The sequence below is a fragment of the Notothenia rossii genome (assembly GCF_949606895.1).
Source record: "Notothenia rossii genome assembly, chromosome: 6".
Taxonomy (NCBI): domain Eukaryota; kingdom Metazoa; phylum Chordata; class Actinopteri; order Perciformes; family Nototheniidae; genus Notothenia; species Notothenia rossii.
In genome coordinates this window covers 58,988,633-59,004,603 of record NC_136909.1, presented here as the reverse complement: position 1 = coordinate 59,004,603, position 15,971 = coordinate 58,988,633, and the positions used below count along the sequence as shown (strand labels likewise).

Sequence of the window (15,971 nt, the reverse complement as noted above, 5' to 3'; positions counted from 1 at the left end):
ATAATGATATATCATTTTAGAGCACACATTTGAAATCAGTAGGCGAGGCTGTAATTTCGCAAGCTGTTACTCTCATGAGCGAGGCAGAACATAATAGTTTTAACATGCCAAAAAGCTGCTGTGTCGTTTATTGCACCTCAAACATTAAAACAAATCCAGAGTTACGTGTTTCTGTACTTCCTCTAAGAAGAAAGGACGGTAAAAGAAGAGCTGAAAAAAAGGGGGACTGGCCATCTGTTGGATTTATCCAAGCCTATTGTGTGAATGTTATACAATTGCCTCATGTTCCGAAGCAAAATGTAATAGTATTGAGTAGAATTTACATTGTATGTGGAGAGAGTACATGAACGTGTTTAGGTCATGTTGGGATAAAATGAGTCAATCAAATAAATGTATCGATTCCACCGCAATATACCCCGCGAAATCGCGCAACGCATTTCTTTGTGGAAGAAGACAGCAGCAAGGAAGGCAGCTCTGTCCCGCCATTACCCAGCTTGGATCAGTGAGTATGGATGGTTGGAATACATTGGAATATTAGTTAATGCGTAACCATATGTAATATAATGCATTGAAAGTCACCAACATAAGTTAATGAACTGTCATGAAGTTATTTGCTCTCGTGCTGTTGAATTACCATGTGCTACGTTTCCTCTGTGAAAATGTCGGGTGGGGCCAGGGTGGGGCCCGCCGCAAGGTGTGTTGGTTCGTAGTTACATTAATGCTATCTCTTAGTTTAGCCATTGTTAGCTAACGTCGCATTAGGATTAACGTTAGCTTTCAAACGAAAGCTTTGGTCAACGAGCAGTACGAGTTTACATTACTGTCTTTTAATTAAGAGGCTGGGGCGCTCTCTTTTTAACCAAGCCACACTCCAAAGTTATGTTAAATTTTAGCAAGGGAAAAACAGCCATGCTTTTTAATGTCAATGCTGTTGTTGCTGCTGCAGATTGCTGCTGCGGATTGCCGTCAGACTACCGTAGTGCCTCTGCTGTGGCTCAAGTTCTGTGGTGAGTATGTATTTTATCTGTAAATAACAGGATTAGAAGTGTGGGTATCGTTTATCAGAATTATGATACCAGTAGCAGTGTTTCCCACAGATCTGAAATATACTTGGGGGGGAAGGTGCCAGGGGGGGGGCTGCGGGCGGACCGCGGGGCGGGCTTTGTGATGTGCAACACATGTGACAAACAACAAGTTTTAACAACATGTTTATTCATTAACTTTACATTACTGTATGGCAATATTCATTTTGTACAAAGATGGCACTGTTTGTCAGAGCACTTAATCCGTCTGGGTTTGTTGAAGAACAGCTCCAACGCCTGTGTGTATGGGAACGCCTCTGGTGCTGGTCCACTGACTGCTATCCGCATACATGCAGCCAGGTGCTCCCCTTTCAGTCGGTTTCTCATGTCAGTTTTCACCTGTAAAACAGACAGTTTGTTTTATATGAACTATACAGAATGACATGCAACAGGGAATGACACTTACCCTGTTCATCGTAGAAAAATCCCTCTCGCAGTTTACACTGGAGACAGGGATGACCAACCCCACTGAAGAGAGAAGGCTGAGGTTTGGGTATATTTCTGCCCATTCGTCCTTCTCACTGGCCAGGAGCTGCATGATCTCAGCTTGTGTCTTGTCCTTCAGAGATTAGCCAAGGCAGGGCAAATGAGTATACAGTATAATTGAAACATTTACAGATGTCAAAACAAGCAATTCTAACCGTCAAGTTCATATTAATTTAAGTATTTACAAACCTTAAATGTTCCTTCAAGAACATGCTGCTTGTAGGAGGTCCACTCTTGGATAACTGTGGCATCCTGCCCTGGGATGAATTTGTTGGCAAGGGTCTGCAACATTGAAATGTTGGTTACATCATTTGAGGTAACTGCCTTTGGACCCAGGACACTGAAGGCCCCCAGCACTTCAATATGCTGGAACCTGCTCTCGATGTTGCTCTCCAGGCTGCAGATGTAAGGTTTGAGGACCTGGAATGATATTATACATTTTTCAGTTCAAGGAAAATAAATATTGGAATGTAAAAGTAAGAAGGGATGTATTTACATCTCTGACAAATCTGGCCCACATATCTTCCCGGGGGCGCTCCAGAATTCCGTGTCCCCTCCTGATCCTCTCCTCCTCTCCGGCAATGCTAAACGCCCCAAGTCCACCTGGGTTGTCCAAGTCTTGGTGTAGGCGAGCAAGGAACGTTCCGGGGAGTGGGGTCTCGCCTGCCTCCAGAATTCTCCTCAGAGTAACAAGTGTGACTGGCACCTAAATGTGGAAAAAGACAACAATATAATAGGATGGATAATGCAAATAACTGGGAGCATCAAATGCATTTCTTTGTAATCTACCTGCTCCTTTATGTGGAGAAAGTTCACATCAGCTCTCTGAAACACCTTGGACAGCATTGCAATGTGGGGCAGCACATCTGCCTGAAGGTAGAGGGCAGCCACAAAGCGGTATGTGGCACAGACATTATAGACCTTTGGCCACTGGGCACTTCCTTGTGCTCGCTTCTTCCGCCAGAGCAGCCAGCACAGCTGGAAGGTTCCTCTGGAGGTTTTGAACGGCTAGGTGCTGCGATAGCCACCTTGTATCTTTCACCTCCTAACAACAAGTAGAAACACTGGTAAGTAAAATATATGTAAATAATATGACACCACAATAGTATTATGAAAATAGGTGAAAACACACCTTGACTTTCAAGTCGTTCAGACCAAGAGTGGTAGCGGCAGCACTCAGTGTGGCTGACCTATTTGCACTATTTCTGAAGAATAGGTGCAGTTCCTGCAGGTGGTTCCTGAAGTTTGCCATATACCTGACAGCATTTGAGGCATCTTTGCATGCCAGTGCTAGTCTGTGAGCAGCACACGCTACAGAAACCAGCTTTGGAAAACTGTCTGTGAGCTGCTTTGCCACTCCATTCAGACGGCCTAAGTTTAAGAATTAAATGCAGTGTTGAGGGCGTCATTTTGTTTCCTTTAATAACAGCTGACAATACACATTTCACACAATCCATTAGATTTAACAATAAACTCCATACCCGTCATCACTGCTGCACCGTCTGTCCCGAGTCCGTAGAGCCTGTCTACCGGGAGATCCTTCTTCTGTAGTACACTCTTGATGGCAGCAACAACGCTGTCAGCTTTCCCATCTTCCAGAGTTACCAGGTCAAGGAAGTGGTTGAAAACATAACCCTCTTTATCCAGGTGTCTAAAATAAAAATGTATAGGTTTTCACACATATTAATAAATATTAAGTTTAACTAGGCCTTTATTTAAATGCACATCATTCCTTTAAAAAGTACCCCACCTAACATGTAAATCCAGCTGGCGGTTTACAGATACATCTGTGGTTTCATCAACCTCTAGGCTGATTGCTTGAGATGACCTTATCTCTTCCAAAATAGGCGACTCTACTATCTCTGCAAGGATCTCCAGCATTTCATCCACTATTCTGTGTGATTGATAATTGTTTCTTTGATCCACCTGAGAAAAAGAGATCATTTAACATTTAGCTGGTTAAAGTTCTTAGTTTCACAAGCATCATTTTGTACTAGGTTTACCTTCAGCTTTTCAAAGTAATCACAACCCAAAAGCTGAGCTAAACTTAAGAGCTTAGGGTAGTTGGTGTGGTGAGCAATCTCGTTCTTTACTAGCCAGTAAAGACATTTGAATCCACCTATGATGGCCTCATGCTCCATAATAACTGTGGGCTCAAAAGCCTGCATCACTGAGTAGCCTAGACCAAGGGCAAAGACATAATTCATTATATGAGCCAAACATGGTTGATAGGTTGCAGAAATTAGCTTTACATAAAAAAATGATATACCTGATGCAAGTGAGACCTGATGCTTAACACTATATTGATGAGGCTCTGAGGAGATGTGGCGCTCGATATAATCCTTGCGGAAAACAAGAATCCCAACTTCTATGAAAGCCCGTTTTAAGGGGCCTTTCTTTATTGGAGGCTTGTGTTGCCTGCAGATTCGGCAAAACATTCCTTTTTAAAAAGAAAAACGTGTTAATTCTTACAAAAAATAAGTTTTATTACAAATATGAACTTGCAAATGCCATTCATACCATGCTGGGTGAGGTAGAGCCAATTCTTGAACTGTGGCATTTTAAGCCAATCAGGGTTCCATCCTGAGTGGCGATGCTTGGAATCTGAAAATAATGCATTGTTATTACTGCATTTAAATGGTAGAGTTCTCCTTGCTATTATACTATGTCTGTGTATGTGTCTGGGATGCTTGGAACTGTGCTGCTTGTTCACCTGCATCTGCTTGTACCACACTGGGACCTGCTGCTGCTTGTATCACACTGGGACCTGCACCTGCTTCTACACTGAGACCTGCTGCTGCTTCTACCACACTGGGACCTGCTGCCTCTCCCTCAGTACTCTGACTAGTTGTGCCAGCATCTTCACTGACCACCGGCTAGAATTGAAAACAAGCTTGAATCTAGTTTGGTCTCTGCATTGCAACTCACTGTTGACTGAAATTGTATAATTTCAGGTCAAATGAACCGACATATATCATTATTGAGACTTATGCATTTATTATTGCCATTGCAAGCAAAATGCTAACATTGGCTAAGTTACCTGTGGTCTCTCCTCCTCTCCTCGTCTCTCCTCCTCATCCTCACGCCGTATTCTCTTAAAATATTTTTGAATACTCATATCTGAGGAGTAATGCAGGGGAAATTAACAGTCTAACCTTAGCTAAAGTTAATCTGTGTCCTTCTAACTGGCATAGCCAGAAGAGAAAACGAATTATAATCTTTTTTATATTTAATTTAGCACACGTAACTTGCACGCAGCAAAGTAGGCCTGGTTACGTTAAATACACTCTTAGTTGCCACTAACTTCAAATAATTCGAATCTCCTACCAAAGTCAGAAAACAACAACACAATAAGGAGAAAATAGTTACTTTACCTTAGTGTCCGCGTCTTCTAAATTAACGTCGTCTTCTCCGTTTCTCGTTTCCCTCCACGCGATGGCAGCACGAACAGGAGGTGTCGAGCGAGGGATCATACACTAGTTAATCGATCGCAGAGCGAACAGGGGGGGATTATTGTCCCCTAGTTAATCAACCGCAGAGCGAACAGGCACAGGAGACGTAGAGCAAGGGCTCATTGTCCATTAGTTAATCACTCGCAGATGGCGTCGCTCGCGGACGGATACAAAAAATAAAAAAAGGTCCGAAATATACTTGGGCGGGCCTTAATATACCTGGGCGGCCCGCCCAAGTATTAACATTGTGTGGGAAACACTGAGTAGGCTACCCTTAAAACCTGATTGGGGTGCTAACGGGGCTAACGGCTACTTAGGCGCTAACGGCTACTTAGGGGCTAACGGCTACTTAGGGGCTAACGGCTTAGCATGGTTAGCAGGCCGGTGCATCAGCTTTAGGGCATATATGTTTGTGCGTCATTCTAGGTGATACAGACAGGCTATATGCTCTAGTTACCAGAAGCACATGGCTAATTATTATGTCGCACATGGTTAATTATTATGCAGACTGACATCATCTGACTTTCCCAGTGCCCCATGTAGCAGTGATTATTATGATAAGGATAGGTATCCTTTGACTTGAGAAGTCGATACTACTTGGTACCAGGTTATTTTGGTAGGTACCCAGCCGTATATATACATGTACATTGAAGAGAGCAAGGGTGTCATTTACATTTTCAGATGCAGACATGTATATTGGCTATTTGTTGATCTGCTATAAAAAAGATTGGCATCATCCCTCAAAAAAACATAATCTGTTGACCTGTAGAGTCATAGCCGCGGGAAGTCATTTTACTTAGGGGGTGAGGCCAAAAGTGGGGAGAGATTTCAACAGTAACATGAACATAATAGTAACCGGCAAAGAAATCTACACCATTTGCCAACCTGGAGTCGCCGCTTTTACTGTGGGCTCAAATTGATGTGGTGAGAATACAATTGTATTTTGGTTTAACCCTGTCCCACTCGGTGTGATTGGCCATTGTTTGATGTGTCACACTTTTTGAAATGCTTTTTATAAACAGTTGTGTCACTACTGTTACTTAGACCTTCCCCATTTTATTATTGATTGATGTCTGTTATTTCATTTTGACAGCTTGTCTTACATTTTTGTCAGAATTTTCTCATTAGACATTAATCCTTCTTTGTTTCCATTTGTCTTTTGCAGTGAATGGTGCTGCAAGTTTGCCAGAATGTTGCTGTGAATGTGGCGTTGTAAGGCCTGCCCCTCAGTTTTACCAAGTAGGTCCCAAATATTAAAACATTATCGAGTGAAACATAGATATTATGGGAATAATAATCGTTTTCCTTGTGTATATGTAAGCTGCCCCTGCACTTTTAGAACGTGGAATGCGCTTTTAATTCAATTGAATAGATTTCATGTGACTAAAACCAGTCATCAATCCAAGAGCTGTATATTTAGGTGCCAGTTATGTCCTTGTAAGGATCTTGTCTCGGAAAGGTATTACTGGGCTCACATTAATGCACACCTTAACAAAAATGAGGTTGTAACTAGCATGTTTTTAGATTGCAACTTTCAAACAAATATCTACGGAACATTTAAATCCCACTGGAGCAGAAAACATACTTATTATTCAGTTACAGATTTTAAACCAGAAATTGTGACATCAACCACCTTTGTTTCTCTGGAATCTGCGCAAAATACTTCAGATGATGAAATAGGTGAGGCATACTCTGATGCACAACCAGATTGCAGTGTTTATGCCCCGAATGACCTTCCAAATGTAATTGAACAAACTTTTGCAGCAGCTTTGTTAAAGTTGGAACATTTAACCCATGTACCAAGCACAGCAATCAAAGATTTTTTGCTAGAGCTTCACCACTTAACTAGCTCTCTCTCGAGTTCCCACACTGATGGCGTTCTAGTTGATATTTTTCAGAAGCACAAACTCCAGGTTGACAGAGCTATCATAGAGGTAATAACCACTTCTCTGTGCACTGGGAATCCTATAAATAAAGCCATAGAGAAGGGTGGTCCTTTGAGTTCTACATATCAACGTAAGCAGTATTACAAGGAAAACTTTAATATTGTTGAACCAATTGAATGTATTTTGGATGCTAAAGAGAAGAAAACCTTCCAGTATGTCCCCATTCTTGAATCTCTACAGGTGCTGTTGAATCGGAAAGATATTGTGGACAAGTTAGTTTGTAGTCACAAAACGAAAAGGGAAACAGAGACAGTGTTTCAGGGATGGTCTGCATTGTAAGCAAAACAGTTTATTGTCAGGTCAAGAGTTAAGGGTATCTATTGCTTTGTATGTTGATGACTTCGAGGTCTGTAACCCTCTTGGCACCTCCCCTAAAACCCACAAACTTTGTGCTGTGTACTGGGTGCTCAGTAACCTACCCCCAGGGTCTCATTCCTCTTTGTCCTGCATTTACTTATCCATTTTGTGCAAAACAGACAATGTTAAGACCTATGGCTATGACAAGGTTTTAGAGCCACTTCTACGTGATCTCAGGTCTTTGGAAGTTGATGGAATTTTTGTCCCACAACTGGGAACATCGCTGAAAGGTACAGTTCAAACTATTGATGCAGACAATTTAGGAGCTCATGGATTAGCGGGTTTTGTTGAGAATATTTCAGGCACCTATTTTTGTCGTTTTTGTACTGCAACAGCTTCAGACATTGCATCAAATGAGGTTAGAGCAGGAACTTTCAGCCTCAGAACAAAATAAATACATGACACTCATGTCAGAACAGCCCTAGATAGTGGCAGCAGCTGTTTTGGAGTTAAAAGAGCTTGTCCTTTGACTAAAGCGCTTTCTCATTTTAATGTCATCAGTGGCTACCCTCCTGACATTGCCCACGATCTCTTTGAAGGCATTGTGCCTGTTGAAATAGCACATTGTCTAACATTTCTAATCTCAAAGAAGTATATAACCTTGGAAGATATTAACAATTCCATTCTACATTTCCCATACAAGTGGACAGACAAAACAAATAAGCCTCATATTTTGCCACAAAATCTCTCACACAGGAAAACCATAGGTGGTAATGCCCATGAAAACTGGTGCTTGTTAAGATTGCTCCAATTTCTAATTGGGCCTAAGATTCCTGAGCATGATCCAGTAATGCAGGTCTTGTTGGACCTAAAACAGATTGTTGAGCTTGTGATTGCCCCAGTTCACAACGATGAGTCTATTGCATACCTTGAGAGCAAAATTTGAGACCATAGACAAAGGTATCAAGAGGTTTTTCCTAACAATAGACTGCGTCCCAAACACCACTACATAGAACATTACCCACAACTAATAAGGTTTTTTGGGCCTCTTGTGGGTCTTTGGACTATGAGGTTTGAGGCAAAGCACAGTTTCTTTAAAAACATAATCAAACACACCAGTTGCTTTAAAAACGTGCCCCTACCTCTGGCTGTGAAACATCAGTTTATGATTGGCTACCACTTGTCGTCTCCAAGTATTGATAAACAAATGCTGGATGTCTCAAATGTATCTTCTGTCCCCTCAGATGTTTTGAAGGAGGAGCTAGTTCAAGCTTTTAAACAGAAAGATCCTGACATATCTGAAATACACCTTGCAAAAAATGTTTGGAGCAAGGGAATAAACTACAGGACAGGTATGGTAGTTGTCCATGGGTCTGAAGGTGGCTTGCCCGAATTTGGGGAAATCCATCAAATATGCATTTTGCATCAGAGAGTGTTTTTTGTCTTGAAACTGCTTTGTGGATGGTATAGTGAGCACTACAGAGCCTTTGAGGTGACTCCATCTCCATCACGAGAACTTGCTCTTGTGGAATTCTGTGAACTGGTCGATGAGTATCCCTTGGCCGCCTATCTGGTTGGATGTGTGCGGATGGTGACCTTGAAGAGATCAATCTGTGTCTGAGGTAAAGCAACAAATTAAACACTGCTTGGGCAGGTACAGACTAAAGTACCGAGAATAGGTACCGTTGGGTACTGGTATCGGTTCAAACACATATATATATATAAACAATAGATGGCTCATGGGCAAGGCCGGATTAGTACCTCCAGGGGCCCCTGGGCACTGAGCACTCATGGGCCCCCCCCAACCCATGTACCAACAAGTAACACCATGCCTACCCAATCCTACCAACATGACCAATATTTAGAATTTTCAGTCAATCTGGCATGTCAAATCACACACCTATTTGTCAAAAGCAGGGACACAGCCACATATACATCATTCACACCAACGGTGTTTCAGGGCTGGTTCGGAGCTGGAGCTTGGAAAGCACCGGGTTTTCCTGTTCACACCGCAGCGGAGCAGCCTCTTAGCTCCGGAATCCGGTCCGTTTCAAGCACCAAAAAATTGTCCGGCTAGAGCAAAAGCACCGCATACGTCACGCTTACGTCGAGGCGGGGAAGAGGCGGGATCAACTCCTGAACAACAACAAAAAGCCCATGTTTTATCCAGTTTGTACACAACGATGGAGAAACTTAACCAGCAGCAGTGGTCGACTGAAGAGACCAGCTACCTACTGGGAATGTGCTCTTCCGAAAAGGTACGGATGAAGCTGGAACACAATCGGCCATTGTTGTTGTTGTCGGTGTCAGCTGTGAGGGGTTTCCGCGCGGTTTGGCTTTGTGAAGCAGGGACGCAAACGGTTACGTCAGCACCAGTCGTACTCTGGGCGGTGTGAAAAGAGCCGGAGCTAAACCGAAGAACCGGTTCTGAACCTGAAAAGCTCTAGCACGGAGCTTGAACCGGAGTTGCGTTGGTGTGAATGAGGTAATAGTCCAACCAAAGTAGGTCTAGCCTTTTGCCCTTCAGTCAAAAATCACAAGACAAAGATACAATGGATAAGATCTCAAGACAGTGTATGGCTCAAGAAGACCTAGGTAATATCAATCAAAACCTCAGAACAGCACCCCACTTAATGCCAACATATGACTGGCTGGCTGTACAAGTACACAAGGAGTTCTATTTGTCACAAACATCGAGAGTTACAAAAGTAAAATATGTAGTGAAATTGTGTGGTTGCTCAAGGGTGGAGCTGTGATTCGGCTATACACGCCGCCGCGTGGTAATAAAGTTGAGCGCATACATAGTGAGACCTACAGTACAGAGACCTACAGTAATTTGCCCCTATGGAAAAGCTGTGTTATTTATGGCGAAGTGTGAGTGTCATTTAAAACAATGTATGATGAGTGAGGTTGTGCCCGGAATATTTTTTTATTTTTTTATCTTATCACTGAGGGCCCTCTTTGCTCAAGGGCCCCTTGGCACTTGCCCTGGTTGCCCATATGGTTAATCCGGCCTTGCTCATGGGAGATTTTCCAGCTTAGATCACCGGCCGCCATCTTGCTGCAGTCACCAGCTACTGTTGTAAGGTGAGTGATCTGCACAAAAATACTCTTAACTCGCTGAAATCTTGATTGATTTACAAACGGTTTGGTTTATTATAAACGTTATTAGCATGGCTATGATACAGGAGACAACAAGACATGTTGAAAAAAAATCATGATTATAATTATAAGTAGGGAGAGTGGGGTAAGTAGTGCCAATTTTTACTAAAAGTGCCTTTAAAGCAAGGGGATTACAGTAATGCCTCCAACTAAAATATGTACATATAGTTTAGGATGTTGTGCATCCCTGGGAACAATCACTTCGGATCTTAAATAAACTGTTTGAGAAATATAGCTTTAGAAAAAAAAGTGGTTTTGTGGCACAACTTGCCCCCGGTGCGGGGTAAGTTGTGCCATTAGAGACAATACACTGGGGTAAATTGTGCCATTGATAATTGAAGTAAAACAGATCATTTTAATCTCACAAACAATAATGCTATATAAAAGCAAGACAAATTCAATACAAAATTATTTATTTAATGTTTATTTAAAGTTGTAACAACATCAAAGGCCACTTTTCTATAACAAGGCCTATGAACACTTAACATCCTACTTGTCCAATGCTGCAGGGAAATATAAACTTCTGTTCCCTTCTGGCTGTACCACCAAGTTTTGTGGTGTGGCCAATTTGCTTAAACAAGGCCTAGCGCCACATGAACACATACTCAGAACAAAATTACAATTCCAAAACGAGCACCTAATCATCTGCAAATCATCTGCATCTGAATCTCTTCACAGATTCGGCCTACTACTGAACATCCCACTTGTCAATGCTGCAGAGGAATGTGGACTTATACTCCCTTCTGGCTGTACCACCAAGTTTTTGTGGTGTGGGTAGTTTCTTGAGCACATCACCTCTAGGGATGACTCCTTCATCATTCTCTCTAAATGTGAAGATGGGGTTTCCATCAACAGACCTCTTACAACTTTGCTTCAGAAGCTTTGCACTGATCTCGTAACCTTCAACATTCTCCACCAATCCAACATAGTTATAGGATTTGGATTTTTTACCTGCAAACTTCACAATGACAAAGTCACCAGCAGACAGATCCTTGTCACCATCATCATCATCACTCTGGACATCTGAACTCTCATAATGAGTGGCATCGCTAAGTGGAATCGGAAAGTCACTCTCTTCTGAGCTACTGGAGAGCACTTTCTCTTTGGGCTTGGTTGGTTTTGACCCTTTCAGAGCCCCCTTCTTATTTCCACTCCTTTTCTTCTTTTCAGCCCGTTCCTTTTCTCTGCTGTGTGTCTACTCCAGGCCATCTTCTGCCTCATCATTGGTGTTGGAGCTTTCTTCTGAGCTACTGTACACAGCTGTTTTTTTCTTGGTTTTGGTTTGATTTGCAGCTTTCAGAGCCCTTTTCTTCTCTCTTTCATTCTTTTTCTTTTCCTGTTCAGCCTTTTTATCTTCTTTTTCTTTGTGAGCCTTCTCCAGCTCCATCTTCTCAGGTGTATCGGTCACGATTCTTGTTTTCACTTTCTTTCTTAAAAAATTTTTTTTCTTTATGTGGCTTTTGGCAAGGGAAGAATATGTATGGTTTTCCCCTGTTGCACCTCTTTCACTGCTCTTTCCAACTCCTCAAGAGGAGTTGAAACCCTGTCTGTCTTCCTTTTGTATTTGCGTGGCATGATGGATTTTGGTCTAAAATTAAGAATGTCACATAGTTTTAGTGATCAAATGTAAGAATACAATGTACAATAACAATAAAATACAATAAAGTAATATATAGTAAATAATCACAAGTTTGGGTAAGTTGTGCCACTGGCACAACTTACCCCAGGCCCTTTGGCACAAATTACCCCAAGCCCACCATTTTGAAAAAAATGCATCCCCCAGCTGTTTTGAGCTAGCATCATGCTAACTGTATAGACTCATGGTGTAGCTTACTAAAGCACTAAAACATGTCTGAACTGTTTTCAAAGTTCTCTAAATTGTTCAAACACAGCAATCAAAAAACCTTGATCATAGAAATTTTACTTTGGAGGGCAAAAAATTGTTTTTTGAACTTAAATGTGCTTACCTCTCAAGCCATGTGTCTCTCTTCTTTGCAGGATGATTGAAATGGATGCCTCTTCAAAAATATGTGGTCACATGACCAACTTCTTCTATGGTTTTCTAGATAACAGGGGTGGCACTACTTGCCCCTTGGCACAAATTACCCCACTCTCCCTATGCAGTATCATAACTACATCTTTGATGTTTATAACAAACCAACCCGTTTGAAAATTGAGCAAACTATGGTAATTTAAATAGTAAACCATAATGTTATGAATGAGCCAGCTGACTGCAGCAAGATGGCGGCCATGTGGCAACGTCGGTCTCCATTGGCCAGCAGCGTGGGTGAGCCATCTATTGTTTATATCTATGGGTTCAAATGTGAACAGTACCCAACCCTATACATTGGTCCAATAACATTGTTATTGTTCTTCACAATGAACCCTTTTAAAAAATGACAAGCATTCACTCTTCTACCAAGCCCCATGGACTTGAAATAAAACTAATTCTAATCCTTTTATTGTTTATTTACTCTCTTTCCTAACAGACGGTGAAGAAAGACCATGATGACATCAGCTGTTCTCAGAGTAATCCTAGGGGCTGACAGCTGTCAGAGGGTGGTGATTTCTGCTGAACTGCCTTCAACTGTGAATGAACTGGAGAATGAGATAAAGACTCAGTGTAATGTAAAGGAACCCTTTCGGCTGCAGTTCATGGACACGCTTTTTGGCAATGAATTTATGAAGTTAACTTCCATGGGAGAAATACAAGACAAAGCTACAGTCGAGGTCATATACACATCCTGCAGACCTCTCAATGCTGATGCAGATCAATGTGTGGACAGTTGCTCCTTTCCACCAACCAGTCATCCTGATGACACCACATCTTCTCTCGGCGACAGCACCGGGATTCTCACATCTCCAGAGTCCACTTCTTCACGGTCTTCATGGCCAGATGTGTTCCATGTTCCCCGTTTTTCGTATGATGCAGAGATTAAGCTTGAGAAGGCCCACAGAGTTCTCAGAGAAGAAGGGACACTGTTGATCCCTGATTCAAAGCTTAAGTCTGATATACTAGAGGGGTTGATTCAGGTGGTAGTGTTAAATATGTTCTTTATTCTCGCGTCCAGGAGAGAAGCTTTAAAATGAGACTAAATGGAGTCTCTGAAAAGATTCAAATGGGATACTTTAATTAAAAAAGGCGCGGTAGTGTTACAGACAGAATATTGTTCCGGCAGAAAACAGCTGTGATCTGGCTCTCCTGAGCAAGAAGAGAAGGGCGAATCCCCCGTTCGGTGCCGTTATATATCCTCTGCTGGCTCCTCCCCGCCAGCCGGCTCGCCTCGCCTCTAATGTCCGTTGTTGCATTTAAACAGAGGATTGGTACTTTTCACCTTCAACATATGCTTCACACGCCTTTTCTCCTCATATTCTCTTTCATCACTTTTCATGTAACACATTCTAAACGCTGTAATCAATACTCTAAAACATACAGAAAATGCTTCACGGCTGGTTTGGTTTCCGGTCATTCCGGATGTTGTCACATGCTACTCTCGTCTGTAAACAATAGTGTATTCAAATAAACGTTACTTTCATTTAATATTCACCATGGTAGTATCTCGACATCTATAGTTATAGTGTTAAATCAGTAGGTTTCGGTTTTCACCACACCACGTCATTTCACTACTCAATTCACCTCTTTAGGAAATCGTATATTAGCCACATGCTAAATGCTAACCGTAGATGAAGGATTTTCAGAATAAAAGCTGAACTGCTTGTGCACAAGAATCAGCGCCGTATAGATAGAAGAGTTACGACAGCGGAAGTCCAAAAACGGTTATCGTCACGTGGTTCATGCAGACGAGAATCGTTCCCCGGAAGTTCATGGCGGGCAATGTGAATGCATTGATAACAGGAGATAGAACTTCGACTTTTGGTAATTATTAGTGAATAAAGGTTTTGATTTGCAATATTTATACAACAAATCGATATGTATATGTATTTACATCAATATGTTTTAAAAAATAAAATAGAATTTGCTAATATTAAGTGATAATTAGGATTAGTGTGAACAACTAGTTTACATGTTAGGCTAACAGTGCCTTGGTTAAAGAGCCTGTTGCTGTTTATTTATAGCTTTGAATTCTTTCAAACCAATATTATCTTCTTAAACTTGTATGGTAGTCAGGAGCATCACTTTCTAATGTTTATTGATATATTTAGAGGGAGGGGATCTAAAGGAATGCTTCAAAATTCAGATTAGATTAATTTCTACCATTTTCTTAAATTCATGGTAGTTTCAGTAATCCCATGGTAATTGAGGACACAAGTTATCTAAATGACTAATGTCATCTTTATGGCTTTCAGAAAGGACAGGAGACCGACAGGTGACTATCAAAGGACTAGCAGCAGCAGCAGCAGCAGCAGCAGCAGCAGCAGCAGCAGCAGCAGCAGCAGCAGCAGCAGCAGCAGCAGGATGATGATGATGATGATGTCAAATGTTTTGTTTTAGGAACATCCATTGCAAATACATGGAATTCAATAAACATTGAATAGCATATCATGCAGTTTGTCTGTGCCTTTTCCTCCGTGTTGTCCTGGTTTGCTGTGCTGCCTCCTAGTCGCCACCATGGTTTGCTGTGCTGCCTGGGGATGCTCAAATCGCTCTGAGAAAGGAGTACGAATGTACGGCTTCCCCACTGACACAGAGCGGAGGAAAAAATGGCTGGCACAAGTCAGCAGGAGCAATTTCATGACCAACAGCAAAAAAATATGTGAGGTTAGGTTATTGTATACAAACACTGCATTTGCACTTTTTCACAAAACGAAAACCACACCATTGGGAAAGCTTAATGTTTTGTTTAATACAAAAAAACAGGGAAAGGCTTGAAAAACACTGAGAGTTGAGACTCAGGGTGCAGGGTGAGGGTCTCAGTGCAGGTATTCAGGCTCCATTGAATCCCCCTCTGGTTCTTGTGCTGAAAGAGGGAGTAACAGACAGGAGAAAGGGTTATACACACCTATATAGCACACCTATTGGATGAGTAATTGCCTTGGGGAGATAAGGTGTGGTCTTTGTTCCCAACTGAAGTTATGGAACTTTATTATTTGTGAGTTTAAGAAAGTATGACAAATGGCATCAGTAACAGATGTGATATGAATTTCTATAAAGTTGTCTCACATTCTTGGTCATATTTTATATACAGTATATAATGAGTATAACATGTCCAGTAAGTATAAAGTGTTTCCTAATACTGTGTATTCAACCACTACGGTATAGTGTATGGTAGGCTACTATGGTATGGTATCCTAGCTTAATCTGTTATCTGTAAACGTTCCCTAAATCTACTAATTTAGGGATAATCCACTGACATCCTTTAATACACATGTTAATTTGAATCAGATGTACTGATAATATCCGCAATATAAATCTTTAAGCTTCTTCTTAGCTTTAAAAGTCCGTCACGAACGGTCTATTATGCTGCAACTCTACAGCTCTGCTAGCCTTGGCGCTAACTTCCGGGGAACGATTGAGAGGCTCCACGATCCGCCATTGCTGTAAAAAAGTGGTCCATTGGAGTGAACGGAGATGACATAACTCTCAG

At 41.7% G+C, this 15,971-nt stretch overlaps 2 protein-coding genes across 5 annotated transcripts in view; one reads left to right on the top strand and one right to left on the bottom strand.

Moving 5' to 3' along the window:
• LOC307042245 (uncharacterized protein) overlaps window positions 1-15,971 on the top strand; it is a 492,007-nt gene extending 476,036 nt beyond the window's left edge. Inside the window, exon 3 of the mRNA XM_079686047.1 lies at window positions 14,734-15,971. Coding sequence (XP_079542173.1) covers window positions 14,734-14,878 — 145 coding nt within the window. The 3' untranslated portion in view covers window positions 14,879-15,971. The remainder of the gene's footprint in view (window positions 1-14,733) is intronic.
• Window positions 1,196-5,259, bottom strand: LOC307045184 (zinc finger protein 862-like). Of its 4 annotated transcripts, XM_079690716.1 has the most exons (8): window positions 4,943-5,259; window positions 4,089-4,172; window positions 3,838-4,008; window positions 3,572-3,747; window positions 3,319-3,494; window positions 3,050-3,219; window positions 2,701-2,939; window positions 2,359-2,613 (listed from the first exon to the last, which is right to left on the bottom strand). In XM_079690716.1, exons 2-8 carry the CDS (start codon window positions 4,126-4,128, stop codon window positions 2,482-2,484), a joined length of 1,104 nt encoding a protein of 367 aa, XP_079546842.1. In that variant the 5' UTR covers window positions 4,129-4,172; window positions 4,943-5,259; the 3' UTR covers window positions 2,359-2,481. The 4 variants fall into 4 exon arrangements, with proteins under 4 accessions (XP_079546843.1, XP_079546842.1, XP_079546840.1 ...); XM_079690714.1 differs by having other exon boundaries at window positions 3,572-4,008; window positions 4,943-5,255; XM_079690717.1 differs by lacking the exons at window positions 2,701-2,939; window positions 3,319-3,494; window positions 3,572-3,747; ... (1 more) ...; window positions 4,089-4,172; window positions 4,943-5,259 and adding exons at window positions 1,196-1,421; window positions 1,489-1,641; window positions 1,758-1,988; window positions 2,065-2,274 and having other exon boundaries at window positions 2,358-2,613; window positions 3,050-3,179.